This window comes from Oncorhynchus mykiss, chromosome 21 (genome assembly GCF_057628025.1).
Source record: "Oncorhynchus mykiss isolate SJ-2025 chromosome 21, ASM5762802v1, whole genome shotgun sequence".
NCBI lineage: Eukaryota > Metazoa > Chordata > Actinopteri > Salmoniformes > Salmonidae > Oncorhynchus > Oncorhynchus mykiss.
In genome coordinates this window covers 12,655,569-12,679,329 of record NC_143042.1, presented here as the reverse complement: position 1 = coordinate 12,679,329, position 23,761 = coordinate 12,655,569, and the positions used below count along the sequence as shown (strand labels likewise).

Below are 23,761 nucleotides of genomic sequence, written 5' to 3'. Positions count from 1 at the left end.
AGGAAATACAGGTACAGTCAGCAACATGCTCCATCCATACAGCGATAGACGAGAGAGAGAGTGATGGGGAGAGAGCTCCAAGTAAAGAGAGGGGCGAGAGGACCCCCCCCCCCCAAACTCTAACACATAAATTAAATGTACAGTGCCTTGCGAAAGTATTCTCTCTTCTCCTTTTGCCACATTTCAGGCTTCAAACATAAAGATATAAAACTGTATTTTTTTGTGAAGAATCAACAACAAGTGGGACACAATCATGAAGTGGAACGACATTTATTGGATATTTCAAACTTTTTTAACAAATCCAAAACTGAAAAATTGGGCGTGCAAAATTACTCAGCCCCTTTACTTTCAGTGCAGTAAACTCTCTCCAGAAGTTCAGTGAGGATCTCTGAATGATCCAATGTTGACCTAAATGACTAATGATGATAAATACAATCCACCTGTGTGTAATCAAGTCTCCGTATAAATGCACCTGCACTGTGATAGTCTCAGAGGTCCGTTAAAAGCGCAGAGAGCATCATGAAGAACAAGGAACACACCAGGCAGGTCCGAGATACTGTTGTGAAGAAGTTTAAAGCCGGATTTGGATACAAAAAGATTTCCCAAGCTTTAAACATCCCAAGGAGCACTGTGCAAGCGATAATATTGAAATGGAAGGAGTATCAGACCACTGCAAATCTACCGAGACCTGGCCGTCCCTCTAAACTTTCAGCTCATACAAAGAGAAGACTGATCAGAGATGCAGCCAAGAGGCCCATGATCACTCTGGATGAACTGCAGAGATCTACAGCTGAGGTGGGAGACTCTGTCCATAGGACAACAATCAGTTGTATATTGCACAAATCTGGCCTTTATGGAAGAGTGGCAAGAAGAAAGCCATTTCTTAAAGATATCCATAAAAAGTGTAGTTTAAAGTTTGCCACAAGCCACCTGGGAGACACACCAAACATGTGGAAGAAGGTGCTCTGGTCAGATGAAACCAAAATTGAAGTTTTTGGCAACAATGCAAAACGTTATGTTTGGCGTAAAAGCAACACAGCTGAACACACCATCCCCACTGTCAAACATGGTGGTGGCAGCATCATGGTTTGGGCCTGCTTTTCTTCAGCAGGGACAGGGAAGATGGTTAAAATTGATGGGAAGATGGATGGAGCCAAATACAGGACCATTCTGGAAGAAAACCTGATGGAGTCTGCAAAAGACCTGAGACTGGGACGGAGATTTGTCTTCCAACAAGACAATGATCCAAAACATAAAGCAAAATCTACAATGGAATGGTTCAAAAATAAACATATCCAGGTGTTAGAATGGCCAAGTCAAAGTTCAGACCTGAATCCAATCGAGAATCTGTGGAAAGAACTGAAAACTGCTGTTCACAAATGCTCTCCATCCAACCTCACTGAGCTCGAGCTGTTTTGCAAGGAGGAATGGGAAAAAAATGTCAGTCTCTCGATGTGCAAAACTGATAGAGACATACCCCAAGCGACTTACAGCTGTAATCGCAGCAAAAGGTGGCGCTACAAAGTATTAACTTAAGGGGGCTGAATAATTTTGCACGCCCAATTTTTCAGTTTTTGATTTGTTAAAAAAGTTTGAAATATCGTTCCACTTCATGATTGTGTCCCACTTGTTGTTGATTCTTCACAAAAAATACAGTTTTATATCTTTATGTTTGAAGCCTGAAATGTGGCAAAAGGTCTCAAAGTTCAAGGGGGCCGAATACTTTCGCAAGGCACTGTATCCAGGTACAATCTTAATCAAATACATTTTGTGGCAGTTAGCTATGTTTGATGAGTGCAATTTACCCTGAAACTTGGCATTTTAGCAATTCACATTAATCCATGCTAAGTGCCCTAAACCGAAGGCTCTAGTTTAATTGTTAGGTCTACATGGGGGTCTTGGCCATGCAGGGGGTCTGTGGGAGAGCTCACCTTCGGGGGGTAGCCTACGGGAGTGTGAGCCGGTGGTGACACGGAAGCCAGCGGGGAGGGTCTCTGCCGAGCCGGGCATCATACTGATCCCATGGACGTCCCGCGGGGGGAACTGCCTCCTCCACGATGGCCCCCGGAGGTCATTATCTTCATACTGACGGACAGACACACAGACAGAGACACGAACAGGTTAGGGATTGAGTTTAGAGATGGCAGCCATTATCTTATCACCAAATAAACTGGTCTGAGAACAGCTTGTGTCTGCATATAGTGTTAGTGTATAGCTAACAAATATTACTAATTTCCCAAGGCCTTATATTTATATCTCAAACCACCTCTAAGACAATATGAGAGACAAATGAGTGATGGGTGGGAAGTGGAAACCGAGGACAGGTCTGAGGTGCAGTGAGATGGTGGAAAACGGAGTAATGATTGACAACAAACCCAGGTGTGTGTGTCTGTCTGCCACGGCCCATCACCCATGGTAACAGCGGGGCTAGCTGTCCGGGTGACAGGAGTCACTCACCTCGTCCAGTCGTCTCTCAGTGCCCAGGGCTAGCAGGTTATTATATTCCCTCTCCAGAATCTGACGTGCCTGGGGAGAGGAAGGGTAAATAGGTCTTATTAGGTACATTTGAAATGGAAGTTCTAGGTCTCTTTATTTGGGGCTCCAGACGCTTTCTGGATTACCAAACAGCTCTCTGTTGACCTACTGGTCTGGCACTCAGGGTATTATTAGACCTGTTTGAGATGGAAAGACTGAGAAATTAAAAGATGTGTTTGAAGTGTACTGCTGTTTGAAGTGTATCTTCTAAATAATTTATTCTGTCCTGAAAATCTAAAAAATAAACAATTGAAAACACTGTTCAATTTAACATCATAATTCACTTGCTTTTAGAGAGACAAGACTACGGACACGGACTCTTGGAATGAAGATGTTAATGTCTTCCTCTTACGCTAGTATATTATGCATAGCGCTCGTGGCGTAACTATGCTATAGCGTGATGCGGGGCAGAGGGATCTGACCTGAGTGCTTTGGTTGGGGATCTGGATGAGCAGCGCCAGGCTGGTGTGGTCAAAGTTGTCGTCGAGGGCGACCAGGGCCCCGTGCACGCCGCTCTCCAGCAGGATGTTGGCATAGTCCTTTAGGCCGATGCTCTGGACCCAGCGAATCACCCGCTCGTTGCTCCACACCAGCACGTCTGGGGCACACAGACATGGTATTACAGTAAACACAACATGGGTGTTGGGCCACAGACACAGAATATTTCCATGTCTGGTTACATGATGAAGAAAGCCTCTGGGCTCTGCTAGATTGGTCCTTACTGACCATCACCTCCTAGCTCTATGACAGGTAGACACTGCTTGGCTATATTTCACATTAGAATGCAATACATTCTGTAAAGTAAGTGCGCTTCCACAAGTATTATTTACCTTAGCAGATTACTAACGAGATTGTAATTAGACACTACTAGAATATATTTTAGCTTAACGGTCTTCCTAATTGTTCCAAGAGCAGTCTTTAAAAGAAAAAAGTCCACCCAAAAACTGTCTTTTGGTATTTGTTTCATTAGTCCATTGTTGACTGTCCCAAAATGTTTTGCTTGTCACCAATCAACTTTTGAAGATACTGTATATAACTTTCAAAATACAGAAATCATCCCCATATGAGGGATTTTGCATCATATGATCCTGCGTTTTGCGTCATATGATAATAAATGCATCATACAAGGATGATTTCTGTGTTTTGCGTCATATGATACTAAATGCATCATACAGGGATGATTTCAGTGTTTTGAAAGTTACATATCTTGAAAATTTGATTGCTGACAAGCAAAACATTTTGGGACTATGTCAACAATGGACTAATGAAACAAATACCAAAATATTGTTTTTGGGTGGAATTTCCCTTTAGGTACCTCTCATTTCATGCTGGCTGTGCTCTCTGCGTCTCTCCAGCTCTTTCCTGTCATAGTTGAGCTTCTTCAGACCCATGATACCATACTGCAAACTCGTCCTACAGACACGGGAACGTTAGAAAAGCCACTTATTACCACAAAATTAGACTAAACACTAAACTTTCTGATCAAATCCTACATCATACAGGAGGAGGGCAGATGTACCTGTGAAAGCTGTCCACCATTTTGAGATGCACCCGGAGGTCCTTCTTGGTGAGGTGGTCCAGCATGCGGGCGTCCACCAGGCACTCCATGAAGTAGCTGCGGTACTGAGGTAGTCCTAGACTGGGCAACCACTCGTTCCCTATCCACTCATGGTTCATGTCACCATACGCTAGAGTCTGACAATAATGACAAGGAAACAATTACATACTGTAGCCCATTGTTCATCTGTACACGATTTTGAGGTTTAAAAGTAGCCACATAGACAACTCTGGTGTGTGCCTAGTTAAACAAAGGTTAAATAAAAATAGAGTAACTCTAAATAATCTACAATTCTACTGTTCTAATCCATGAGAGAGACCGCAAATCCTTTACCTGCGCCCAGCTCCCCTCCTCGGACTCCCCGGACCTCTGTCATTGGTCAGGCATGGAAAAGAAACAGTAGCATTATGCATGAGAACATATAGCAACAGGTCACTGGACTATATCTACAGTCCGAAAGTCTCTACTCTAGCATCAGAGGCTGTTGACTTGCTCAAGTCAGAACCAAGGCCTCAGAACGTACAGTAGAGGTCTCCCTCGCATATATTCCCTGAACAAACTATGCACATCTAAAAGTAGAACTCCATCTAAATATGCATGAAAAATCACTATTCGAGGGAGGGAAAGTGGCCTGTGGGATTTATCTGCAATCTGAGAAGGGAGAATGATTTCCCCCCTTTAGCGTGTGAACTGAACTGGCCCCATGGGAGAGTAACACAGTTATCCCTTTAGTCCTGGCCTGGGCTGAGCTGCTGCCAGATTACATTTGATTTGGAGACGGGCGCTGCTGCCACATTAGGCCAATCCAACCCCATTCGCACAAAACGCCTGGCACAAATGAGAGCCTTTTCCCCCGTGGTTCGCCCTCCGTACAATGGCACGGAGTTGGCTATTAGCCTCATTGTGCCTGACATGCAGGCTGTATTAGAGGCAGGGAGAACAGTGGAACAAAGAATAACCTTTATGTTCAAGCTCAAAGAGATCCATTATTACATGTACAGTATAGTACATAGCTGTCTGTGTCCTAGGGATTGACATGAATGACACCTGCAGTGACTAATAATCCTGCAAGCTTTAATCTTGAGACAGAACCAATAGGTTTTAAATGCACATGTTTGGAACATACTGTATCAGTTAGCAGACCTGTATCGGATTTGATGTAGCTTCTTACACCAGTCTTGTAGGGTGAATCCTATGTACAATCAGCTGATCACTGTCAGGTTTAAAAGGATGACATTGCTAATGGAAAAAAATTGCATTATGTCTTGACATGTGCTGTATCTAATCAACATCTGGCTGAAACGTACCATAAACACAGGTAATATAAGGTAACTACAGTATGGTAGCCAAGGGCAACGCAGCTCCCTGAAACATAGCAGTAACACCAACACATACAGTGCCTTGCGAAAGTATTCGGCCCCCTTGAACTTTGCGACCTTTTGCCACATTTCAGGCTTCAAACATAAAGATATAAAACTGTATTTTTTTTGAAGAATCAACAACAAGTGGGACACAATCATGAAGTGGAACGACATTTATTGGATATTTCAAACTTTTTTAACAAATCCAAAACTGAAAAATTGGGTGTGCAAAATTATTCAGCCCCTTTACTTTCAGTGCAGCAAACTCTCTCCAGAAGTTCAGTGAGGATCTCTGAATGATCCAATGTTGACCTAAATGACTAATGATGATAAATACAATCCACCTGTGTGTAATCAAGTCTCCGTATAAATGCACCTGCACTGTGATAGTCTCAGAGGTCCGTTAAAAGCGCAGAGAGCATCATGAAGAACAAGGAACACACCAGGCAGGTCCGAGATACTGTTGTGAAGAAGTTTAAAGCCGGATTTGGATACAAAAAGATTTTCCAAGCTTTAAACATCCCAAGGAGCACTGTGCAAGCGATAATATTGAAATGGAAGGAGTATCAGACCACTGCAAATCTACCGAGACCTGGCCGTCCCTCTAAACTTTCAGCTCATACAAGGAGAAGACTGATCAGAGATGCAGCCAAGAGGCCCATGATCACTCTGGATGAACTGCAGAGATCTACAGCTGAGGTGGGAGACTCTGTCCATAGGACAACAATCAGTCGTATATTGCACAAATCTGGCCTTTATGGAAGAGTGGCAAGAAGAAAGCCATTTCTTAAAGATATCCATAAAAAGTGTTGTTTAAAGTTTGCCACAAGCCACCTGGGAGACCAAACATGTGGAAGAAGGTGCTCTGGTCAGATGAAACCAAAATTGAACTGTTTGGCAACAATGCAAAACGTTATGTTTGGCGTAAAAGCAACACAGCTCATCACCCTGAACACACCATCCCCACTGTCAAACATGGTGGTGGCAGCATCATGGTTTGGGCCTGCTTTTCTTCAGCAGGGACAGGGAAGATGGTTAAAATTGATGGGAAGATGGATGGAGCCAAATACAGGACCATTCTGGAAGAAAACCTGATGGAGTCTGCAAAAGACCTGAGACTGGGACGGAGATTTGTCTTCCAACAAGACAATGATCCAAAACATAAAGCAAAATCTACAATGGAATGGTTCAAAAATAAACATATCCAGGTGTTAGAATGGCCAAGTCAAAGTCCAGACCTGAATCCAATCGAGAATCTGTGGAAAGAACTGAAAACTGCTGTTCACAAATGCTCTCCATCCAACCTCACTGAGCTCGAGCTGTTTTGCAAGGAGGAATGGGAAACCATTTCAGTCTCTCGATGTGCAAAACTGATAGAGACATACCCCAAGCGACTTACAGCTGTAATCGCAGCAAAAGGTGGCGCTACAAAGTATTAACTTAAGGGGGCTGAATAATTTTGCACGCCCAATTTTTCAGTTTTTGATTTGTTAAAAAAGTTTGAAATATCCAAGAAATGTCGTTCCACTTCATGATTGTGTCCCACTTGTTGTTGATTCTTCACAAAAAAATACAGTTTTATATCTTTATGTTTGAAGCCTGAAATGTGGCAAAAGGTTGCAAAATTCAAGGGGGCCGAATACTTTCGCAAGGCACTGTACTGGTAAATATAGAGCAGTTCACCAGTCATTACAATTAAAAAGCCTTCTTTACCCATTATAATGAAAGGGAGAGCTGAGAATGGATGTGATGTGATGCAGTCTAACCACATTATCAACAAACCTACTGTTATTCAATCTCCCTCCCCTCCAAATCCTATAGGGGGAAAAACATGTTTTACTGTCACATACACCAGATAGGTGCAGTGAAATGTGTTGTTTTATAGGGTTAGTACCCCTGGAGCAAATCAGGGTGAAGTGCCTTACACAAGGGCACAATGACAGATTTTTCACCTTGTCGGCTCGGGTATTCGAATCAGTGACCTTTTGGTTACTGTGCTCTAATGCTCTAACTGCTAGGCTACCTGCCGCCCAGTCCTCAGTACAGGCCTCAGTAAAGCAGCCATTGACAAGTCTCAACACTGCAGTGAAAGCAAGTGAGTGAGAGCAGAGAAGAGGTAAAAGGAGAGGAAGGACTAACCGTTTTGGAGGAGGGTGCTGCGAGGGTCTCCATTTCCTCGTGGGTCACCCATACATTGCCTGACGGCTAGGAGTGCGGTGCCCAAGAGAAGAAGACAGCAGCAGCAGCAGTAGTCCGCCAGGAGGGGCAAGCAGTATTAAAGAAGAAGAGCAGCACCACTGTAAGCCAATAGTGTTATAGCATCATGGTCAGATGATGAGCAGGCCCGCCCCTCTGGGGTCAAAGGGCATGCACAGTACACAAACAAACACAGACACAAAACTGATTGAGGTAGAAGATGTCCTTAACCACAGATCTAGGATCAGATACTCTGTCCCCATCATAACCTTATCCATTAAAGGGGTGAAATACTATCTGATCCTGTATCAGTGGTTAGGGCAACTTCTGACTTTGGATAGACAAAAACAGCACATAAGACAGGAGCAGCCCACCTACACAGGTGCAACACATACGAGCCAAAGGAACACATTTACCATGCATGACAAGACTGGTTCACCATAAGCTAGTGTAGTAGTGGATTAGTACAAGGGTTTGGAGCAAACAGACACAAATACAAACATGCATATCCACCTCAGTCTAGTTTGATATACCTCAGTGTACCACACTGTTAAACCCCTTTCTAACAGACTCAGTCTAGTTTGATATACCTCAGTGTACCACACTGTTAAACCCCTTTCTAACAGACTCAGTCTAGTTTGATATACCTCAGTGTACCACACTGTTAAACCCCTTTCTAACAGACTCAGTCTAGTTTGATATACCTCAGTGTACCACACTGTTAAACCCCTTTCTAACAGATTCAGTCTAGTTTGATATACCTCAGTGTACCACACTGTTAAACCCCTTTCTAACAGACTGTCTAGTTTGATATACCTCAGTGTACCACACTGTTAAACCCCTTTCTAACAGACTCAGTCTAGTTTGATATACCTCAGTGTACCACACTGTTAAACCCCTTTCTAACAGATTCAGTCTAGTTTGATATACCTCAGTGTACCACACTGTTAAACCCCTTTCTAACAGACTCAGTCTAGTTTGATATACCTCAGTGTACCACACTGTTAAACCCCTTTCTAACAGATTATGTCTAGTTTGATATACCTCAGTGTACCACACTGTTAAACCCCTTTCTAACAGATTTAGTCTAGTTTGAGATACCTCAGTGTACCACACCGTTAAACCCCTTTCTAACAGATTCTGTCTAGTTTGATATACCTCAGTGTACCCCACTGTTAAACCCCTTTCTAACAGATTCTGTATAGTTTGATATACCTCAGTGTACCACACTGTTAAACCCCTTTCTAACAGATTTAGTCTAGTTTGATATACCTCAGTGTACCACACTGTTAAACCCCTTTCTAACAGATTCTGTCTAGTTTGAGATACCTCAGTGTACCACACTGTTAAACCCCTTTCTAACAGATTCTGTCTAGTTTGATATACCTCAGTGTACCACACTATTAAACCCCTTTCTAATAGTCTAGTTTGATATACCTCAGTGTACCACACCATTAAACCCCTTTCTAACAGACTGTCTAGTTTGATATATCTCAGTGTACCACACCATTAAACCCCTTTCTAACAGATTCTGTCTAGTTTGATATACCTCAGTGTACCCCACCATTAAACCCCTTTCTAACAGACTGTCTAGTTTGATATATCTCAGTGTACCACACCATTAAACCCCTTTCTAACAGATTCTGTCTAGTTTGATATACCTCAGTGTACCCCACCATTAAACCCCTTTCTAACAGACTGTCTAGTTTGATATATCTCAGTGTACCACACTGTTAAACCCCTTTCTAACAGATTTAGTCTAGTTTGAGATACCTCAGTGTACCACACTGTTAAACCCCTTTCTAACAGACTGTCTAGTTTGATATACCTCAGTGTACCACACTGTTAAACCCCTTTCTAACAGATTTAGTCTAGTTTGAGATACCTCAGTGTACCACACTGTTAAACCCCTTTCTAACAGACTCAGTCTAGTTTGATATACCTCAGTGTACCACACTGTTAAACCCCTTTCTAACAGACTGTCTAGTTTGATATACCTCAGTGTACCACACTGTTAAACCCCTTTCTAACAGATTTAGTCTAGTTTGATATACCTCAGTGTACCACACTGTTAAACCCCTTTCTAACAGATTTAGTCTAGTTTGAGATACCTCAGTGTACCACACCGTTAAACCCCTTTCTAACAGATTCTGTCTAGTTTGATATACCTCAGTGTACCACACTATTAAACCCCTTTCTAACAGACTGTCTAGTTTGATATACCTCAGTGTACCACACTATTAAACCCCTTTCTAACAGATTTAGTCTAGTTTGATATACCTCAGTGTACCACACTGTTAAACCCCTTTCTAACATATTCTGTCTAGTTTGATATACCTCGGTGTACCCCACCATTAAACCCCTTTCTAATAGTCTAGTTTGATATACCTCAGTGTACCACACTGTTAAACCCCTTTCTAACAGATTCTGTCTAGTTTGATATACCTCAGTGTACCACACTGTTAAACCCCTTTCTAACAGATTCTGTCTAGTTTGATATACCTCAGTGTACCACACTGTTAAACCCCTTTCTAACAGATTCTGTATAGTTTGATATACCTCAGTGTACCACACTGTTAAACCCCTTTCTAACAGATTCTGTCTAGTTTGATATACCTCAGTGTACCACACTGTTAAACCCCTTTCTAACAGATTCTGTCTAGTTTGATATACCTCAGTGTACCCCACCATTAAACCCCTTTCTAACAGATTTAGTCTCGTTTGAGATACCTCAGTGTACCACACCATTAAACCCCTTTCTAACAGACTCAGTCTAGTTTGATATACCTCAGTGTACCACACTATTAAACCCCTTTCTAACAGACTCAGTCTAGTTTGATATACCTCAGTGTACCACACTGTTAAACCCCTTTCTAACAGATTCTGTCTAGTTTGATATACCTCAGTGTACCACACTATTAAACCCCTTTCTAACAGATTTAGTCTAGTTTGATATACCTCAGTGTACCACACTATTAAACCCCTTTCTAACAGACTCAGTCTAGTTTGAGATACCTCAGTGTACCCCACTGTTAAACCCCTTTCTAACAGACTCAGTCTAGTTTGATATACCTCAGTGTACCACACTGTTAAACCCCTTTCTAACAGATTCAGTCTAGTTTGAGATACCTCAGTGTACCACACTGTTAAACCCCTTTCTAACAGATTCTGTCTAGTTTGATATACCTCAGTGTACCACACTGTTAAACCCCTTTCTAACAGATTCTGTCTAGTTTGATATACCTCAGTGTACCACACCATTAAACCCCTTTCTAATAGTCTAGTTTGATATACCTCAGTGTACCACACTGTTAAACCCCTTTCTAACAGACTGTCTAGTTTGAGATACCTCAGTGTACCACACCGTTAAACCCCTTTCTAACAGATTCTGTATAGTTTGAGATACCTCAGTGTACCACACTGTTAAACCCCTTTCTAACAGATTCTGTCTAGTTTGATATACCTCAGTGTACCACACTGTTAAACCCCTTTCTAACAGATTCTGTCTAGTTTGATATACCTCAGTGTACCACACTGTTAAACCCCTTTCTAACAGACTGTCTAGTTTGATATACCTCAGTGTACCACACTGTTAAACCCCTTTCTAACATATTCTGTCTAGTTTGATATACCTCAGTGTACCACACTGTTAAACCCCTTTCTAACAGATTCTGTCTAGTTTGATATACCTCAGTGTACCACACTGTTAAACCCCTTTCTAACAGATTTAGTCTAGTTTGATATACCTCAGTGTACCACACCGTTAAACCCCTTTCTAACAGATTCGGTCTAGTTTGATATACCTCAGTGTACCACACTATTAAACCCCTTTCTAACAGATTCAGTCTAGTTTGATATACCTCAGTGTACCACACCGTTAAACCCCATTCCAACCCATTCTAATCTGTTGTTGATTCTAATTTTAGCAGCCATGATCACTGTGCTTTGCAGCCCCACTGGATCAAGCTGTCATGACCTAGATAAGAACACTTGAGGGGATGACAATCTCTATTAAAGACACCGTACTAAAGGGCTGCTCACGCATGCCTGTTTCACACTATAGAGCCGAGCCAAGCCCAGCTGTACTGGGCAGCACAGTACGGTTCGGGTCGGCCCCATAGGGTGAATCAGACGTCACTGTCTGTGAGCTTAAAGGCAGCAGAATAACCAGTCCTGTGACTGGTCAAATAAAGAAGTTAGCTCCCTACCCCACCTTTCCCCCGTCAGTGTTCTGCTTGTCAGACACTACCCCTGCATTTACAGGGTTGATTAACCCGGAGTGTAAACTTAAAGGGGTCATTTGGTTAAGAGGGGCAGGGAACTGACCACCAGTCACAGCAGGGGGAACCAGGGCAGAGGGGGTCTATAGAGTCATATTCCCAGAGTTCACTGCTCCTTGATGAAAGATTCAGTTTAAGTGTGTGTGTGTGTGTGTGTGTGTGTGATAAAGCTACATAGAATAAAACAGTTTATAGCATTAAGCTCAGCAGGTTCCTCAGAGGTTACATAAAATCACCATGACAACTCGGAGCTGTGAAACAGACTGAGGTATAAAATAGCTGTTGGTGTGGTAAATTAGAGTAAATGCTGCAGAGCTGAATTAAGTGCATGAGCTGACTGACACTACTGAGAGATAAACAAGCCGGCCTTAAACGGGTTCCTCCCATTCTCTCCAACATTCAGTTACCAACACCAAGGATAGAGATGCTACACAAGTCAGGTTCTCTGACTGTGAAGGCGGTACAATGCAAACTAGCAGAAATAGCTTCTTGAGTGTCTTTACCCTTGAAGACTATACCGTCTGTGTGTGTATGCATGCATATCGGAGTTAAGAACAAGTAAGCTCACTCAAAATGTCACCGGTGGAGCTATCGAATAGGATGCTTTTTCTATGGCTCGATGTCTTTGTTGTCAAGCAGGCGGTCACGTGTGTTGGTGTGGTAGAGGAGCCTGGTTAAAGCCCAGTCAGAGGCAGGTTCAGGGAGGCAGCGCTATATGCTAAGCTAACACTGACGGCAGTTACATGCATGGGTGTGTGTGTGCGCGTGTCAATGGACACTCACGGTTCTGGAGGTTGGCGGGGCAGATGGACTGGTGAGGGACACCATCTCCTGGATGGCCAGTCGTAGTTTGAGGCGGTGCAGGGGGTTACTGATGCCAATCTCCCTCTGGATCTCTGTGTCCGACAGGGCAGACATGATGGCACCGCTCTTAACGTTGGCACGACACGCCGCCACGTACCAGGCGGGCATCCCCAGCCACAGCTGAAACAGGAGGAGGAAGACCATTTGTGATTTCATGTAAAGTAGCGAGTGAGCTTGTTTTTACAAATTATAGGTGATGTGGTGGGAGGACTTGTCTACCATCCTTACCTATGGTAGACAAGTTGAGTAGCATTTCCTTGTTTTATTAAAGATCTACTGAGAAACAGTAGGGGGCAGTCATGGTTGAAATGTTCACCTTGTATGTTCAAGCATGTTCTATCACGATTAAATGAGAAAAAACTGAATACAGACATAGGATATTTCAATGAAGACAGAAAATAAACTGTGATGATTCATTGATAGGCAACGCATTCATTTACTTAATGAATACCCATGTTAATATTACACAACATTCCTATGGCCTTTATGAGGTGTAATGTCAAGCAATTACAAGCTGGGGAGAACATGGCATAGTATATCACAGAGTAGACCTTTACCAACAGCCTCCGAGGCGTCCACCAAGGTGACATCAAAATCTGGGACATTGTCTCCCATAATATCCGTGAGATCTAGATTCGACACACTGCTGGTCCCATAGGACCCATAGGACCCCCAACATCACACAGCGTAGCCTGGGACAAACACACCTCATTCAACTCATTGAGGGCTTGATGATCAGTTGAATCAGGTGTGCTTGTCCAGGGCTACAATAAAAATGAGTACTGTTGGGGTACTGGAGGACTGGAGTTGGGGAAACACTGGATTAGATAATAGACTTAATATAATAAAGCACAAAGAGTAATGTCAGCCGGAGGCGTAATCATTTTATAACTACTCTCGGTAACATGCTGACTACTACGGCATTGGATTTCCCCGGGTCGTAATTACAACACAATACATCCACAGTTATGTAACAGCACTGTGTCATCCCATGTTTTGATTTAAGGAAAGTATCTGGTCTGCATTTCGAAGTGCCGTATTAGAAAGGGTGACCATTAGGCTGTGGAACGGCATCGGGTAATTGATTTGAAATGTGAAACATCATCAACGGTCAGAGGTTAGAGGATAATGGGTGTCGTATCTCAGGTGAATGCTGAGTGTGCAGACTGGGGAGTCAAGGAGGAATAGACCACTTCACCGGGGCGGAGAATATTATCTTCTTCACAGAGTGGGAGTCTGGCACAGACCTTGTAAATCTATCCCAGAGGCGGGAGGATTGAGAATGGCTCCAGGCCAGAGTAGAGGAGTGCCTACCTCCAGCCAGGCCACCACTGTGGGGCCGTCCCATTGGGCGAAAGGTAAGCCTTTCCTCCTCGCCTCTTCCAACAACTCGTGCCTGAGGGCGGGAGCAGAGACATGGGATTAATGCACTGCACACACTCACACATATACTGAGACAGTCACACCCCCTAACACAAGGCACTAGTATTACACCAAGATTTGGTGTGTGTGTTCACTGTACAGTGCCACACACTTTCTCTCTCACAGGCCAGAGCTTTCTGAAAGGGCACGACCTTATCATACAATCTCTCCACACACACACACACTGCATGTAAAATGAGTACGCTCTCTCTCTGCCCTTAGCTCTCTCTCTCTGCCTCTATCTCTGTCTGCCCCCCCACCCCCCTCTCTGCCTCTTTTTCTCTCTGCTGCTCTGCCCCTTGCGCTCTCTTTCTCTCTCTGCCCCTCTCTCTCTCACCATCTGGTACAGACACACCTTGAAGGGACAGCAAGGGCTGCTGGGCTGCTCACTGAAGCCTGACTTTGATTTGCTAATCTGAAGAACCACAAATCTCCACTTGTCTCTGTGCTGCAGCTGGGAATGAGGAGATCTGCATGGAGGAATGGGCCAAAATACCAGCAACAGTGTGTGAAAACCTTGTGAAGACTTACAGAAAATGTTTGACCTCTGTCATTGCCAACAAAGGGTATATAACAAAGTATTGAGATAAACTTTTGTTATTGACCAAATACTTATTTTCCACCATAATTTGCAAATAAATCCATAAAAAATCCTACAATGTGATTTTCTGGATTTTTTTTCTCGTTTTGTCTGTCATAGTTGAAGTGTACCTATGATGAAAATTACAGGCCTCTCTCATCTTTTTAAGTGGGAGAACTTGCACAATTGGTGGCTGACTAAATACTTTTTTTGCCCCACTGTAATTTGTGTGGCGGTGGAAGTGTTCAATAGGTAAACTAAGATGGCCCGAGTGAAATAGAGAAATGTGTTATTTGTGCTGAGCACCACTTTGAAAGCTGTCTTAAGCACTCCTGCCGCCATACTCAGCTCAGAGTAAATTGCACCTTATCTAGGGAGAGCAGAGGAGAGGAGGTAGATGTTCTCTTTACTCAGTCATGTACCAGGCAATTTGTAATATGCTGATTCCTGCGACACCAACTCTGTTAGGCAGAGAGACAGAGAACTGATGAACGGTCTATATAAATGTGTGTTTGGGGTATGTGTGTGTGTGTGTCTCATCTTTATTGCTGTGTGCACACTGCTAACTAATGGAGTTGGGGAGCAGATGGCTGGGAGTTCTATGGTGTAGAAAAGAACCAGAGAGGCTACGCTAGAGAGATACCCAACTGTGGAACGCTACTTCCTGAAGACAGTTGATAGTGTCTGACTGGTCTAAGAGTCTGAATATAGAGAGGGACTGTTGAGCTGATAAATACATCACTCACACAACATGCTACACACAAAAACAGACTTCTGAAGTTACAATTCTATTCCGTGAACAGAATACTTCATGAGAGTTCTAAGGCAAGAAACTAGTTCCTGAGTGCAGCTAAAATGTCTTCCATCTGGAGACATAGTGGCCAACATGAGGCATACGGAGAAAAGGCATGTGACACATTATGTATGTGACTTGGTCAGAGTTGAAGGCCTCAGTGCAGAGAAAGGGCACTTGAATACACCATACAAAGACTGAATGGACTGACACACAACATAGGAGATGTGTCCATTGATGTCAATCAATTTTGTTTCCATTCAATGTCGTGTCAATTCAACAGGCATATAGATAGATATGTTCATGTTAGATTCTTATGCATGAGATATACATCCACTGAACATAGCTGGGAAAGGAAGGAAACAGTTATGACAAAGAAAATAAAACAACAAGATATGACGCCCCATAACCCGGTATCAGAACCGGTTATATCTCACAGTCACAGATATAGAAACACGCACAAGGAAGGAGGAAGGTATTGGACATTCCAAGTATAAAAATCAACCCCATTAATGGGTGATGGCACACATTCTTTGTCCAGCCATGGATGCAGCCGAAACTGCACTGTGGGGAAGAAACATTTTATACGGTAAATGAAAAGATAGAAAGATCGAAAGGAAGAAAGACAGCTAGAAAGCAAGGGGTCATTAACAGCCATAGAGGGACAGAGTGACGTCAGCTTTGGCACCGGCCATTGGGAGGGGGACAGATGGATGGACAGAGAGGTGGACAGACGGCACAGCGCTGACAATGGAGATGTCCAGGTTTCACACTGTCACAACTTACCCGCTTCTTTAGTCACATGATGAGAGGGAGGGAGGAAGAGTACAAGGAGAGAGAGAGAGGAAGAGAAAGTGACGGGAGACAAAAAGTGCACAAATGTTAATGAGTTAACCCCCCCCCACCACCTTGCCCCCAAAACACACACGAATGCACAAACACACACACACACACACTGCCCATACATGCACGGACACATATTCAAACACACACACACACACATGGACGCAGGCACACACACACACACACACACACACACACACACACACACACTGCAAAATAGAAACAGTCTCTCAAGTAGACAGGTGACAAGAGCTTTTCCAAAGACTGACATTAGAACAGTAGAATGACAAGTCAAAGAGTAATATTGGTTAGCAAAAGAAAAGCCACTTTCTTCTTCTCTTTGGTCGATGCAGCTTTTTACAGCATCGCGTGCAGGCAGACGAAAGATAATGCACTTGGGGCAAGACACCTGCAATGCATTTGTTCACATTCTTCACAGGAACAAACCAGCCAAATGCCAAACATTACCCAACACATCACACATACACAACACATCAGCAATGAACCAATGAACGATCACGATATTGACCAGGCTGAAAATGTCACTGTAAATTCAGCAGGCAGTTCAATAGCATGCACTGGAAGAGAGTATCAAGATGCAAGGCGGTCCACTTCCTGGAAAACTGGAGAATCGACACCAAAATAGAACACAGTCGTCATCATCATAATACCTTCTATTGATCATCTGTAAGGGTGGGAAAGTTATTTGTCATGACAACTCAAAGCTCGCCGACAGAGAACACATTTGTCATTTGGCACTGACACGGTAGACACCACATACATTTCCAGTTGAAAGGAGATGGAACTTGCACATGAGGGAACCCCCAAGTTTTGTCATTCATGTGTGGGTTTAAAGGAGGACTATATCTGGAAAATCAAACCAAAAGCATTAACTAAGAATCGTAGGCCTACATGTGTGACATGAATAGACTTCCAACACAATCAATAGTCTGACTGTGTTTGGTTAGGGGGGATCCCTCTATTGTACGTCTATTCAGGTTCCTGGTCTGTATTGATCCTCTCTCTGCTGGAGAGTGGGAGTATTGGAGATGTATCTTCTATCCAGCCACATGTGGAACTGCCTCCTATACAGGGAAAGGACTAATGAAACCAGGGATTCCTCACCAGCCACTGCGTACGGGGTCAAAGGTTGGAAACGGGATAATGATCTCTATTCAGATGTACTATAGACAGACACTGCTGTCTGGCACATAAAAAGGTGTGTGTATCATAACACTGTAGTAGTGTCACTTCTACAGTAGTGTCATGTACAGTAGATTAACACAGGGGGGTGTTAGTACTGGTGTGGTACATTGCCCAGTGTTTCTAGTGACACAGATATGATTTATCTCCCACTGGCTGTGATGTGAGCCAATCAAGTATTATTGAGCGCAAGGTTGTTGTTTGTTTGGGGTGAAATGCTGTGGTGGCAGGTTTGAGGGGCAGGACGGGGGTGTTGTGAAAGCTTACTTCTTTTTCAGCCGGCGGTCTTTCTCAGCCTGAGTCCCCAGCTTCCCCACAGCCATGTCCTGACCCAGGTCTGGATCAGACACTCCTGTGAGAGAGGGAGAATGGGACGTTACTGCACTGCCTGTATGGCTCATAGAAATCATCCAGTGTAGATAGTATCCAGACAGTACTAGCAAGGAGCCACCATTATCTCCTCTGAATCTGTACTCAACAGAGTTTATGCTTTTTCATCGTCACATAATCTACTTCACACAGATGGGAGAGTCAGAGGTGATGTTTGGGTGGTGAGGTGGTAAGTAATAACCTCTGTGACAAGTATCATCTAACATAACACAGGCAGGTTAGGGCCCTCAGATCCTCAAAAAGTTATACAGCTGCACCGTCGAGAGCATCTTGACTGACTGCATCACCACTTCGTATGGCAAAAAGGCCAGCACAGTACATCACTGGGGCCGAGCTCCCTGCCATCCAGGATCTCTATATCAGGTAGGTTCAGAGGAAGGCCCAAAAACATTGGGCCTTTGAGACAGCTTCTATCCCAAAGACATACGACTGCTAAATAGCCAGACTGCTAAATAGTCAATTAATGGTACCTGAACTAGCTGCACTGACTCTATATTGCACCGACCCTACGCACACCCACTAGACTATATATACACACCATATACACACTCACTAGACTATATATACACACTCACTAGACTACATATACACACTCACTAGACTATATACACACCATATACACACTCACTAGACTATATATACACACTCACTATATATATATATATATATATATATATATATATACACACACCATATACACACTCACTAGACTATATATATATACACACCATATACACACTCACAAGACCATATATATATACACACCATGTACACACTCACTAGACTATATACAGTGCCTTGCGAAAGTATTCGGCCCCCTTGAACTTTGCGACCTTTTGCCACATTTCAGGCTTCAAACATAAAGATATAAAACTGTATTTTTTTGTGAAGAATCAACAACAAGTGGGACACAAGCATGAAGTGGAACGACATTTATTGGATATTTCAAACTTTTTTAACAAATCAAAAACTGAAAAATTGGGCGTGCAAAATTATTCAGCCCCCTTAAATTAATACTTTGTAGCGCCACCTTTTGCTGCGATTACAGCTGTAAGTCGCTTGGGGTATGTCTCTATCAGTTTTGCACATCGAGAGACTGACATTTTTTCCCATTCCTCCTTGCAAAACAGCTTGAGCTCAGTGAGGTTGGATGGAGAGCATTTGTGAACAGCAGTTTTCAGTTCTTTCCACAGATTCTCGATTGGATTCAGGTCTGGACTTTGACTTGGCCATTCTAACACCTGGATATGTTTATTTTTGAACCATTCCATTGTAGATTTTGCTTTATGTTTTGTATCATTGTCTTGTTGGAAGACAAAGCTCCGTCCCAGTCTCAGGTCTTTTGCAGACTCCATCAGGTTTTCTTCCAGAATGGTCCTGTATTTGGCTCAATCCTTCTTCCCATCAATTTTAACCATCTTCCCTGTCCCTGCTGAAGAAAAGCAGGCCCAAACCATGATGCTGCCACCACCATGTTTGACAGTGGGGATGGTGTGTTCAGCTGTGTTGCTTTTACGCCAAACATAACGTTTTGCATTGTTGCCAAAAAGTTCAATTTTGGTTTCATCTGACCAGAGCACCTTCTTCCACATGTTTGATGCGTCTCCCAGGTGGCTTGTGGCAAACTTTAAACAACACTTTTTATGGATATCTTTAAGAAATGGCTTTCTTCTTGCCACTCTTCCATAAAGGCCAGATTTGTGCAATATACGACTGATTGTTGTCCTATGGACAGAGTCTCTCACCTCAGCTGTAGATCTCTGCAGTTCATCCAGAGTGATCATGGGCCTCTTGGCTGCATCTCTGATCAGTCTTCTCCTTGTATGAGCTGAAAGTTTAGAGGGACGGCCAAGTCTTGGTAGATTTGCAGTGGTCTGATACTCCTTCCATTTTAATATTATCGCTTGCACAGTGCTCCTTGGGATGTTTAAAGCTTGGGAAATCTTTTTGTATCCAAATCCGGCTTTAAACTTCTTCACAGCAGTATCTCGGACCTGCCTGGTGTGTTCCTTGTTCTTCATGATGCTCTCTGCGCTTTTAACGGACCTCTGAGACTATCACAGTGCAGGTGCATTTATACGGAGACTTGATTACACACAGGTGGATTGTATTTATCATCATTAGTCATTTAGGTCAACATTGGCTCATTCAGAGATCCTCACTGAACTTCTGGAGAGAGTTTGCTGCACTGAAAGTAAAGGGGCTGAATAATTTTGCACGCCCAATTTTTCAGTTTTTGATTTGTTAAAAAAGTTTGAAATATCCAATAAATGTCGTTCCACTTCATGATTGTGTCCCACTTGTTGTTGATTCTTCACAAAAAAATACAGTTTTATATCTTTATGTTTGAAGCCTGAAATGTGGCAAAAGGTCGCAAAGTTCAAGGGGGACGAATACTTTCGCAAGGCACTGTATACACACCATATACACACTCACTAGACTACATATACACACTCACTAGACTACATTTACACACCATATACACACTCACTAGACTATATATACACACCATATACACACTCACTAGACTATATACACACTCACTAGACTACATATACACACTCACTAGACCATTTACAATGTATACACACCATATACACACTCACTAGACTACATTTACACACCATATACACACTCACTAAACTATATATACACACCATATACACTCACTAGACTACATATACACACTCACTAGACTACATATACACACCATATACACACTCACTCAGACACACTACACTGTCACTCCCACACAAATCCGTCACACACTCAAACACACACACACACACACACATTATTTGTTGCTGCTACTCCGTTCTTTGTTTACTCTTATTATTATCTATCCTGATGCCTAGTCACTTTACTTCATGTACATATCTACCTCAAATACCTTATTATTATCTATCCTGATGCCTAGTCACTTTACTTCATGTACATATCTACCTCAAATACCTTATTATTATCTATCCTGATGCCTAGTCACTTTACCCTGCCTTCATGTACATATCTACCTCAAATACCTTATTATTATCTATCCTGATGTCTAGTCACTTTACCCTGGCTTCATGTACATATCTACCTCAAATACCTTATTATTATCTATCCTGATGCCTAGTCACTTTACTTCATGTACATATCTACCTCAAATACCTTATTATTATCTATCCTGATGCCTAGTCACTTTACTTCATGTACATATCTACCTCAAATACCTTATTATTATCTATCCTGATGCCTAGTCACTTTATCCTGCCTTCATGTACATATCTACCTCAAATACCTTATTATTATCTATCCTGATGCCTAGTCACTTTATCCTGCCTTCATGTACATATCTATCTATCTGGTACTGGTACTCCCTGTATATATCTTCATTATGGATCTGGTACTGGTACTCCCTGTATATATCTTCATTATGGATCTGGTACTGGTACTCCCTGTATATATATCCATTATGGATCTGGTACTGGTACTCCCTGTATATATATCCATTATTGATCTGGTACTGGTACTCCCTGTATATATATATATCCATTATTGATCTGGTACTGGTACTCCCTGTATATATCTTCATTATTGATCTGGTACTGGTACTCCCTGTATATAGACCCATTATTGATCTGGTACTGGTACTCCCTGTATATAGCTTCATTATTGATCTGGTACTGGTACTCCCTGTATATACTCCACATTGATCTGGTACTGGTACTCCCTGTATATAGCTTCATTATTGATCTGGTACTGGTACTCCCTGTATATACTCCACATTGATCTGGTACTGGTACTCCCTGTATATAGCTTCATTATTGATCTGGTACTGGTACTCCCTGTATATAGCTTCATTATTGATCTGGTACTGGTACTCCCTGTATATACTCCACATTGATCTGGTACTGGTACTCCCTGTATATAGCTTCATTATTGATCTGGTACTGGTACTCCCTGTATATACTCCACATTGATCTGGTACTGGTACTCCCTGTATATAGCTTCATTATTGATCTGGTACTGGTACTCCCTGTATATACTCCACATTGATCTGGTACTGGTACTCCCTGTATATAGCTTCATTATTGATCTGGTACTGGTACTCCCTGTATATACTCCACATTGATCTGGTACTGGTACTCCCTGTATATAGCTTCATTATTGATCTGGTACTGGTACTCCCTGTATATACTCCACATTGATCTGGTACTGGTACTCCCTGTATATAGCTTCATTATTGATCTGGTACTGGTACTCCCTGTATATACTCCACATTGATCTGGTACTGGTACTCCCTGTATATAGCTTCATTATTGATCTGGTACTGGTACTCCCTGTATATACTCCACATTGATCTGGTACTGGTACTCCCTGTATATAGCTTCATTATTGATCTGGTACTGGTACTCCCTGTATATACTCCACATTGATCTGGTACTGGTACTCCCTGTATATAGCTTCATTATTGATCTGGTACTGGTACTCCCTGTATATACTCCACATTGATCTGGTACTGGTACTCCCTGTATATAGCTTCATTATTGATCTGGTACTGGTACTCTCTGTATATACTCCACATTGATCTGGTACTGGTACTCCCTGTATATAGCTTCATTATTGATCTGGTACTGGTACTCCCTGTATATACTCCACATTGATCTGGTACTGGTACTCCCTGTATATAGCTTCATTATTGATCTGGTACTGGTACTCCCTGTATATAGCTTCATTATTGATCTGGTACTGGTACTCCCTGTATATAGCTTCATTATTGATCTGGTACTGGTACTCCCTGCATATAGCTCTTATTTTACTCCTGTATTTTATTTTTAATCCTCATTTATTTTACTCTACATTGTTTGGAAATGTTCGTAAGTAAGCACTTCACTGTAAAGTCTACACCTGTTGTATTCGGCGCAGGTGATAAATACAATTTGATTTGAGAAAGTATTAACCCCCTGGCAAGGCACTAAACCCTATGTGCTCCTGTCAGTAACTCTGGATCAGAACGTCTGCTAAACTGCCAAATGACTAAAACGTCAATGTACATGAATGACTTCTCATTAACCAAACAGTACATAGAACAGACAAGAGCAACTCATATCAGAGAGGTGCTGAGTGTAGACCAGTACCTTGGCTCTGCCCGATGGCCTCCCTGTGGGCATGCAGCTGTGCCAGTCTGGTCTTCTCCTTCTTGCCAAACAGGCGTCCGATGGAGGACTTGATGCCTTTCTTCTTGGGCTGCTTGTTGATGGAGTCCTGACTGCTGGCTACGCTGCTCAGAGCACTGGCCTCTGCCTCCAGGTTGGCAGCAATGCTGCAAACACACACACACATATGCACACACACACATGCACGCACACACACACACACACACAGTCAAGGAAAAAGATACAACTTGGGTAAGAGATAATTTGTCTCATAAACTACCATCAGGATGAAGAAGGTGGAGTGTGTGTGTGTGTGTGCGTGTGCGCTATAAGTTAAACATACCCTCGGGCCTCATTGTGTGAGGAGGCTGGCAGTGTGCGGGTCATGCGTACGGTCCGGGGCGTGGGAGGAGGGGACGTCTCACACTTGATGGTAGCCTTGTCCTGGCCGTCATCGTCGGTGGCCGCAATCTGACCGTGGAGAGGTGAAGAGACCTGTTAGTAGCTCTTATAAAACTAGTATAGTAACACCTCACACATCAATCTCTACAACACTGTTATTACACTATAGTCACACAATTTCTACAACACTGGTATT

At 42.8% G+C, this 23,761-nt stretch overlaps 1 protein-coding gene across 18 annotated transcripts in view; it reads right to left on the bottom strand.

Moving 5' to 3' along the window:
* The window catches only part of LOC110499997 (liprin-alpha-2), a 233,083-nt gene that overhangs the window by 7,258 nt on the left and 202,064 nt on the right, over positions 1-23,761 (bottom strand). For 14 of the 18 annotated variants that reach the window (XM_036957271.2, XM_090213815.1, XM_090213816.1 and 11 more), the window contains exons 18-29: positions 23,507-23,634; positions 23,146-23,330; positions 17,903-17,987; positions 14,109-14,190; positions 12,714-12,914; positions 7,594-7,659; positions 4,427-4,462; positions 4,055-4,230; positions 3,851-3,948; positions 2,958-3,133; positions 2,458-2,526; positions 1,932-2,085 (exon numbers count right to left, since the gene is read on the bottom strand). In XM_036957271.2, the coding sequence (XP_036813166.1) occupies positions 1,932-2,085; positions 2,458-2,526; positions 2,958-3,133; positions 3,851-3,948; positions 4,055-4,230; positions 4,427-4,462; positions 7,594-7,659; positions 12,714-12,914; positions 14,109-14,190; positions 17,903-17,987; positions 23,146-23,330; positions 23,507-23,634 (1,456 nt within the window). The remainder of the gene's footprint in view (positions 1-1,931; positions 2,086-2,457; positions 2,527-2,957; positions 3,134-3,850; positions 3,949-4,054; positions 4,231-4,426; positions 4,463-7,593; positions 7,660-12,713; positions 12,915-14,108; positions 14,191-17,902; positions 17,988-23,145; positions 23,331-23,506; positions 23,635-23,761) is intronic. The other 4 variants (XM_090213818.1, XM_090213819.1, XM_090213813.1 and 1 more) reach the window with 1 other exon arrangement.